This window comes from Quercus lobata, chromosome 12 (genome assembly GCF_001633185.2).
Source record: "Quercus lobata isolate SW786 chromosome 12, ValleyOak3.0 Primary Assembly, whole genome shotgun sequence".
Taxonomy (NCBI): domain Eukaryota; kingdom Viridiplantae; phylum Streptophyta; class Magnoliopsida; order Fagales; family Fagaceae; genus Quercus; species Quercus lobata.
In genome coordinates, this window is record NC_044915.1 from 28271561 (window position 1) to 28281492 (window position 9932).

At 33.1% G+C, this 9932-nt stretch overlaps 1 protein-coding gene across 1 annotated transcript; it reads left to right on the top strand.

Moving 5' to 3' along the window:
* Positions 1–3561: 3561 nt before the first annotated feature.
* Positions 3562–4406, top strand: LOC115970780 (uncharacterized protein At5g01610-like). Its single transcript, XM_031090385.1, has one exon. The coding sequence runs from the start codon at positions 3695–3697 to the stop codon at positions 4253–4255; it is 561 nt and encodes a 186-aa protein (XP_030946245.1). The 5' UTR covers positions 3562–3694; the 3' UTR covers positions 4256–4406.
* Positions 4407–9932: the final 5526 nt, after the last annotated feature.

The following is a 9932-nucleotide window of genomic DNA, read 5'->3' on the forward strand; positions in this document are numbered from 1 at the left end:
CACAGCGCAACTTGGTATGCAGATTTTACAGTGAAAATTTTGGACTGTCTTCTTTCAAAACAATATGTCACGTGAGAAGGCATTTGGCAAAGGTATTTGCAGAATTTCCATTCGAGTCCTAAGGGCAAAGAGATCGAAAACTCTCTCTATCCCACTAACCGGTGGCAGTATCAATTAAATCCTTCACAAACAGGTTAGGCTGAATCAGGAACGGAGCCAGAACTTAGAGTTAGGGGGGCGACTTTGCTGTCGGCTGTGTGCTGCGACTTCGGCCTTCGACTTTGTTGCTACTTAGTCGCTTAGTTGCTAGTTGTTTAAAATTTTTTAAAGGGTCAGATTGTTTGTTTTAAGTAAAATTGGTTGACTAGGCTTAATTTTGTTTAGTTTTACTATTGATAATTTTTGCTGTTGTATTAATTTTTTTGGGCTTGCAAATTTCTTTTTTAGATTTTAGACTTGTAAATATTTTTTAATGGTCTTTAAAATGTGGAAAATGTTTGAACTATAAACTTTTTTACAAATTGCTGATAATGTAAGTGGTGAGCCTAAATGCAAACCAATAAAAATTTGCTTCCTTAACCGTTTGTAAAAATGTTATAGAAAAATTTGTGACTATAACAATACTCTTAAAAGAATCAATGATATTTTTAAGGGAGCAAAAGTGTAATTTTCTAAAACAAAATTGCTAAAATTAGAACACATATATATAATAATATTTTTTTAAAAAAAAATTTGGGAGTCCAACCATGGCTCCGTCCATGGGCTGAATCTCCCCTAGGAAAAGTGGTTTATGGGATATCCATTTGTGAGTTGAAACTTCTATACGGCTCCCATCCCCAACCTCCCATTTTGAAGCTTCAAAAATGACGTCCCTAGCTGCCAAAAAACTCCACACATAGGATGGGTTGCTGCCCACCTCAGCATCCATAAAAGAACAATGGGGAAAGTGTGTCGATTTATACACACGGTAAAATAAAGAATGGGTATTATGGATCAACCTCCAAGCTTGTTTAGCCAGCATGGCTAAATTAAACACTTGAATATCCCTAAACCCCATCTTTCCTCTATTTTTCGGAGTACACAACTTCTTCCAATTGTTCCAGTGAATTTTCTTTTCATCCTTTGTTTGTCCCCACCAATATTTTGTAAAATTAATAGTATTGCACAAAGTCGCTGGGATTTTGAAGATGATCATAGAGTATGTGGGGATGGCTTGTGCTACTGTTTTGATTAATACCTCACGTCCAACTTTCAAAATATATTTTTCCTTCCACCCTAGAACTCTTTTTTTAATCTTTTCCCAAAGGTCCTTGAAAGAGCTAACTTTTGATCTTCCCTCAACCATTGGCAGCCCAAGATATTTTTCACAATCCTTCATAATTCTCCCACCCATCAAGCCTTGTATATCCTACTTAACTTCCGCTCTTGTATTTCAGCTAAAGAAAATAGGCGTTTTTTTTTTTTGTCTATTTATAGCATGGCCTGAAGCCATTTCATATCACCAAAGAAGGTTCATGAGGCGTTGGTATTCCTTTGTGGTAGCCTGACAAAAGATAAAGTTATCATCTGCAAATAGGAGGTGAGAAATACATACCCCATTTGTACAAGATAACACACCATGGAGACTTTGAGTTTGCATTGCCTTTTTAATCAAGAGAAATAGATATGGTGGTAATGGATCACCCTGTTTGATACCTCAAGATGGGGTGACATACCCTTGAGGTTCTCCACTAATAAGCACTGAATGAGACGTAATACATACTGTTTCCATTGCCAGGTTGACCCAACTACCATCAATACCCAATTTTAGCATAATTCATTGAAGAAACTCCCATTCGACGTGATCATATGCCTTGCTAATGTCCAATTTAATAGCCATTTGTCATTTCTTCCCTATTCTTTTATTTCTCATCCTGTGTAATATTTAAAAAGCTGTAGTAATATTATTAGTAATTAACGGGTGATGTACCAAAGCACTCTTTGAGTCCGATATCACATTTGGCAGGATGAGTTTTAGCCAGTTGGCCAAAACTTTAGATACAATTCTAAAAACAACATTACCTAAACTAATAGGGCAGTAGTTAGCAACATTTTTCGGGTCTTTCTTTGATGTGGGGATAATTTATTTTATGTAACACGTGATCAGAATGGAGTACAAATAACACTGCATTAGTTACATTACTACCAACTATATGTCAATATTTTTAGAAGAAAAAAAAGGGGACATAACATCAAGTCCGGGTGATTTGGAGGGGTGCATGTTGAATAAAGCTCACTTGAAAGCCCTGTTCTTTGATATATGAAAGGGCTGTTTTCTTTGCAAGCTAGAATCGTTGTATCATAATTAATGAGTTTGTGACATGCGACCAACGTTTCCTCAACTAACTATATGTTGGTTGAATTATTAGTTCTTTAAATTGAAGAATTTTTACCATTCAAAAATTTTAGTCCATTAAATTTGATTCTATTTTTAGAATGGCCATTTGATCAATCTTCATGACCAAAAAATCTAGTATCACAAAAAAATGAACAATTTTTGTTACAATTAGTGGACTATGAGTAATGAAAAAAAAAAAGTTATGATCCATTTAAAAATTTTAATAGGCAATTAATTACAATATGTTACATAAGATAATTGTGACACGACTTTTTATGTGATAATAGAATTATTTTTTCATAATTAGTCTAATATTTTTTTTTGTTTGTTTGAGGAAAGACTAGTCTGATAGTTAAGTGCAAACAAAACATTGATTTTCCCCCCTTTTTTTCACCTTAATCAAATTTATTCTGGAGACGAGATTGTAAAATCAAATTTTATATATTTCAAAAATATGGTTGCAAGTTGCGAGTAGGGGCAAATGGGCCGTTCGGAAATTAAATGCGTTCTAATAATATGTTAGATAATGAATAAAATAATTTAAAATGAATAGTAAAATAATAATAATATACTTTAAAATTGTTCAAATGTTTAATAATAGAAATTTAATGGATATAAAATTTGAACCTATCTAAAATTAATAGAGTTTCACACCTCAACTATAATTTTAATTTTAATTATTGTACACGTAACATAGGGTAGTATCCATCTTTTTTCTTTTTTTCTTTTTTGTTTTTGTTAAAAGTTACAACCAGGAATTTTCAGGACCAATATTTATTATATACGACTCTCTTTTTTTTCATCTTTAAAATAGCTATGTTTTTTCTAGCTTAAAATATAAATTGCACACTCAAATTTTGTTTAAAATTCAGTTTGGTCTTTTAATTTCACTTTCACTCAATTCAATCTTTAAACTTTAAATTTTGTTTAATTCAGTTCTTTCATTTAACTATTTAAGTCTCAATTAGAATTGCATTATTAATTTTCAACTTTAGTCAATACAAAATTATTTTGAATATAACTAAAAATTGCTGGACAGAAATAAATCAAAGTAAAGTTACTAAATTAAAATTTCAACAAAATTAAAGGATGTAATTTGTAATTTTTTTTTTTTGGTTGGGGTTGGTATCATCCGATCAACGTCATTAAGTCATGGACTCGTTACTATTTCTTCCTAGAAAGTCTTCTATATCATCCTAAGCTACCATCGAAATAGAGCCGTGCTTGACCATTTCTCCCAGAAAACAACAAATACTGAAACTCTCCACCATCAGACTCCAGACACAGAAACAATCACACGCACACACAGAAAACCAAATGGCAAAGCTCTCCTTCTCTATTATGTCTCTCATGGCAACGAATCTCACCCTCTTCTTCTTCTTCTTCTTCCTCCTCCTATCACCACTCGCCACGTCATCCCCTACCCCCATAACCATCACCAACCCCATCGAAGATGATAAAAAGTCGGCATACGATGCCCTCGCGGATTTCAACTTCCCACAGGGTCTACTTCCAAAGGGTGCGTTGGGATACGAACTGGACCAAAGCACAGGTGGATTCAAGGCCTTTCTCAACGGTTCCTGCAGTTTCTCTCTTGAAGGTTCCTACGATTTGAAATACCAGTCAACCATCTCAGGCTACATATCGCAGAACAAGCTCACCAGCCTCACTGGGGTCAGCGTCAAGATCTTGTTCTTGTGGCTCAACATCGTCGAGGTGGGCAGGGATGGCGATGACATTTACTTCTCTGTTGGGATTGCTTCCGCTTCTTTTCCTATCGATAATTTCTACGAGTGTCCTCAGTGTGGCTGTGGATTGAACTGCGGTAGTCAGCAAGTAAGGAAATTTAGATTCAACCCTTTTGTTTCTTCTAGTTGAAGATCAATTATTTTGAAATTGTAAAGTAAAAAAAAAAATCTGGGTTTTGTTTTAAATGAGATTATTGGAACTGGGTTTCAGTTATTTCATCAATATGATGGGATTTGATACTTGTTTAAGTTGGTTAAAGATCGAATTTTTATTTTGTGCTTGTCTTGTATGTCTTTAATTTGATATGTCATTGGTAATAATTGAGTCGAATAGTTTTGTTGAATTTGATCAAAGTAGATCTGTTTGAAAGACTGGTGAGAACTGATGGTCAAACTCCCTCATATAGGGAGCTGTGAAGTGCCATTGGGTTAGCTATACTTATGAATTATGATCTGATTGTACTTCTTAGCAGTTAGCCGATATGTTAGATTGATACGGAGGCTTTAGGATTTATCTTGTTGTAGTACATACTGGTTGAATAATTGGTTGTTTTCTGGGACTGTCTTGTTTGTTTCCAAAGTGTTTTGACTGAAACTGTCCAATCAGGGAAGCAACCTTGCAGCACTACTTCTTGCACGGAATAGTGAGGTTATTTTTGTACTAGAGACATGCGTTCTTGTACCTATATTCATTGGCAGTATTGCCAATGAGCTCTATCTTAATTGGCACCTCCTCCCGTGTTAGGTGGAGGGGTGAGATCATGGATTCAAAACCCATTGGGGGGTGGGGGGAGTGTGTGTAATTTACGAGTGTGTCTGTGGCTTGGACTGCGTTAATGGGCAAGTAAGGAAATTTAGAATGAACCCTTTTTGTTTCTTCTAGTTGAAGATCAATTTTTATGGAATTGTTATAAAAAAAAAAGGAAGAAGAAAAGGTCTTTGTGGGATTTTGGATGTTGGGTTTCTTTTGATTTGAGATATTGGAAATGTGTTACTGTTATTTCTTCAAAATGTGTTTTTAGTTGGCTAAAGGTTGAATTTTTATTTTGTGCTTGTTTTATGTCTTTCATGAAAAATCTGATTTGTAAACAGTGGCCAAAAGGCCATTGGCTATAATTGAGAAGAATAGTTTGTTGAATTTGATCAAATTAGCTACATTTGAAACAATGTGAGAACAGGTGTCAAAGTGCTATAAGGTTAGCTCTACTTATGATGTGGTTATACTCCTTAGCAGTTAGCAGATATGGGGCTTTAGGATTTATCATAGCTTATTAGATATTGGTTGATTTTTGGGACTCTTTTGTTTGTTTCCAATGTGTAAGAAAACTTGCAGCACTACTTCTTGCACAGAAAAAATAAAGTTCTTTTTTTACTGGAGACATGCTTTCTTGTAGCTAAATTCATGGGGCACAGTATTTAGGTACAATTCCATTATCATGATCAACTTGTGAGTATTTGGGTAGTTTTAGCTGAATTATGGCTTGGAGTTCAGTGTGGCAAAAAGGTTTGATACAAATAGCTCAAGCTTGTGACTTTCAAGCTACTTACTGTGAAGCAAACGAATCCCTGCTTGATCTAATTTTTATGTTTTAGCTGTTCCCATAAAAGTTTCAAGTCCTTCATGGCTATTGGATATTTGGATTAGTTGTAAATGGATGTGATGGTGGTGATCAGCAGTTATTATTACCATTAAAGTAATGCATGATAGGAAATTTTTTTGGTCTTATTATCATTTATCAAGTTTCTTTACTGCTATATATGGATTACCAACTTCTCATTGAATATTGCTCGTTTCCAACCAAACCTTGATAGTGTGTACACATGCTTGGCGCTCATTGAACCGTATGTTATTTTACCCGCTTCTACCTAGCAGATAGTCAACTCTGTCCATCTATGATATAAGAATTTTTTAGGATCAGATATATAGCCCATAAGGAATATAGATGAATGTTACAGTGGTCTGTAAATTCAAAGGATCTCTGCCTTATGTTAAAGCTAGATTTTAGAGTAATTGTCTTGAGCTCAGATTTGAATCAAGTAGCACAAACACTTGGAAACGATTGTAGAATTTAGAGACCAAAATTTATAGTAACTCACAAATGTGAGACAATAGGAACTGGTGTTGACTGAAATTTTCACGTGCTGTGGCCCTAGAGATTAGGGCAATTAGGCGATTAACCTTTGCTTATCAGAATATTGAGATTAAATTAAGTAATAAAATAAGTGTGGTGGTTGCCTTGGGTTAGGACTTAGGAGTTGATTGTGATATTTTCTCATCAGTAAGTTTAGGAGTTGATTAGGATATTATCTCATCAGTTAGCCGATTGGCTATATGTTTAAACTTTTCATTGGATAAAAACAATAAGAAACCACTTTTGACTCTCTCCCTCTAACCTACCTCGAATTGGACCATACTGTAGAGCTGAAATGAATATAATCTTCTCGTGATACACCCTTCGAAGCTGTTTTCTTTGCTATGTTATTTTAAATTGCTGATTAGAGATGGGATTTGAAACTCATCTGGGCAAGTTCTCGAAGTTGGAGCAACCGAGTCCGCATTTGATCAGTGTTTACATTTTGTATGAATTGCGTTGTGTTGGTGATGCAAATAAGTTCCCAAGTTTGCGTTTCAGGAGAACTGCATTTGGCATGCTTGTGGAAGAGACAAAGAATCGAGCTGTAAAGCCTGTAATGACTTGTCCTGTAAGTCAATAGTATATCCAGCAATAGGTTGGTAACCAAGAAGCCCATTATTGCAGTATTAGACTGTTTCTTTTTTTTGCTGAAAAGTATTAGACTGCATCTGTGGTATAGATTTTTGCCATTTGAATGAGACTATATTCATTTATTTTCTAGGGGGTTTGGGCTTCCTTGCAGCCCATCTTTTATAGATATATTTTTTTAAAAGACATCACCATAAAACTTAAACCTATGATGTACTGTTCGTAATAATTATGATTTTTTTTATTTATTTATCAAATCAAAATATCAATTGATTTTTGGTATATATAGGATTTAAACCCCAGTCGAATAAGAGATTTTACCAGTTGAAGTATTTAAAACCCACCTCACTTATAGAGGTTAGATTTCAAAAGACTAATTCTCATAGTGGTTAGACTTTAAAGACTAATTCTTATGATGTTTTTTAAAACTCCTTGAGACACTAAAAACACAACCAACCAACGGTCAAGAAAAAAAACAAATAAATAAAAATGAAAGTGATCTGATTAGAATCAAATTACATTTGATGTATGCTATGTTAATGATATTCTATCCGTTCGATACCTTTGAAAATCATTGAACCAAGGTTTTGAATCATAATCTTGGTTTCCAATTCCCCATTCAAAATTTCAAACCAGCATCATCTTGCTAAAAATTATCAAAATCTTGACCGAATTTTGCAATTTCTTGTTATATTGAAGCAAGCACTGACAATTGAATTAGACCTCAACGATGAGACGAAGACATGGCCATCAAAACGATCGTAAGATGCAGAACATTCTACAACCTTCACAACCAAAAATTTACAATACGTTTTGTACTCCGCTTCCAACAGATTCTTCTTCTATTCTAATGTACTAAGAAAATAATTTGAAGCATATAGTTAAATATAAATATGTACGGGCTCTCTCTCTCTCTCCTTTTACGTTCGCAAAGGAGTGTAATGTAATGTATCCAATAGAATTTCGGTTCAGAAAGCTAGAAATTGGGTTCTTTCAAAGTTTAATGTGTCCTCTTCATCCAAAAGCATGCAATATCTATGATATGATCCCTATTTATTCAATCGGGCTCCTATTGTATATCTTCCAGATAAATGGTTATGAATTGTTATAGACACGTAGAGGTTAGAAATTGAGAGAAATTATTCATTCTTACAAGAGCAAGGATATCAACTATAGGTGTGAATAATTTCTCTTAAAATGCTAGTTGGCTCATATTCTTGTATTTATTGATAAAAAATTATAGGCTTTCAACTTTGGGCGTCTAAAAAAAAATTATTTTCAAGAATCATTCATCAATCAAAATTGGCGAAAAGTTATTGATTTGAATTCATCAATGAAATTACTTTTTTGCCCACCATCAACAATTAGTATTAATCTACCACTTAGGATTTGTTATGAAAATACTGTCATCTACTACTATTTCATTGAAGCATTGCATATTTGATTATTTTGCCTGTGTTGAAAAAATATATATGTTTACGGTTGTTCAAATAATTAGGCAATATTGAACCACATAGAAAACTTGACATGACAGATGAGGTGAATTATGAATGTCTCTAGTTTTGTTTAATTGTTTGTTTATTTTTGTTTTTGTTTTTGTCTTTTTTAATGGTCGTTGAGTTCTTAATTAGTTTCTAACCCCTTTTTCATGAAAGAATTTCCTGAAAATTGCAGACATCGGTAGGCATCCTGTACAAGCAAAAAGAGAAATAGCAGTGCAAGTTACACTTTTACATCCATTATTAATAATAAAGTGCAAAACTATCCTTCCCCTACACTTTTAATTTCATTTATTTAAGACTCATCAAGTCTAATTGATTTTTCTTCTCAAAAAAAACAAAAAAGTCTAGTTTATTTTTATTTTTTTAAAATAGATACAATAGGATTTAAAATAGCTCCATAAAGATTGTTTTTAATCATCATTTCAAAACACATAAGCTAATTATAACTCTTGATTTGTTCTTTCATTATTTCTTTATATTTTAGCTACAAAGTCTTGTTGAAATTGTATTCTTCCTTCGTTTGTTAAACATAAACTACCCAATCAAGCCCAGTAGTATATCAATTGTTAAACGTAACTTAGATTCATGTGCATGGTAGTGTATTAGAAACTTCCTCTATTATATGTACAAATTGATGAGGCTGAGTTCTTCATATATAGCAGACAAGTTGTTGCACATGTTCTATTACAAAGTTGTGCACAACTTGTCCACATGTGCTTGTTGTTGTCAACACCAGTTGTGTCTCTCTCATTTTTAAGGTGTCGGCAAATCACCGCATCTTGCTTGCAACACATTGTCACACGCTTGGGATGTTCATTGCTTTGTCTCATTAAAATATAAAAAATAATATATGTATATGGATATGAGGATGGAATTCATTATATAATAATTAAATAATACTCCCCCCTTTTATCTTTTTTTTTTTTTTGGAGAAACCTTCCCCCTTTTATCCCAAAAAAAAATCATTATATATGCAGAATAATAAGAACGAGATTTGATTCCCCGCATGATATTTAACATGTTTTCTTTTCTTTTTTTACTGGTAAGCTTTATCAACTTAGATTACGTCAATTGCTCATAGAAGCAGCCACTTTATTCACAATTAGGGATAAGTCCTAACAAAATAATAATTTATATTAACGTAACCCAATCCTTACATTGTAGTGTTCCCCATTATTCCTTTAACCAGATCTATCTCGTCGACCATGGGATTCTCAAATATCTATATATATATATATATATATATATATATTTATATGTTTTTTATAATTGTTTTTTATCATCTAACCAAGACACAATTAATTTTGGTATAAGTGAGGATTGAAATCATTGAACCCTATATCTCTTTATCATACATCAATTGGTTTTTTTTTTTTTTTTTATAGGAACTTCGCAACTTTCATTTAACAAATCAGTTCAAACACAATACATCATGGTGAAGAGATTGCTCAATAAAACAAAAGTTCTCCTCCAACCAAGCTATAAAATCGACAATATTAAAATTTAAATATTTTATTTTATTATAAAAAAATTTACTAGTTGAGTTAATTACAACTCAAATTTATATATATATATATATATA

Coding starts and splice junctions, on each gene's coding strand:
- LOC115970780 (XM_031090385.1), top strand. CDS start 3,695: ATGGCAAAGCTCTCCTTCTCTATTATGTCTCTCATGGCAACGAATCTC.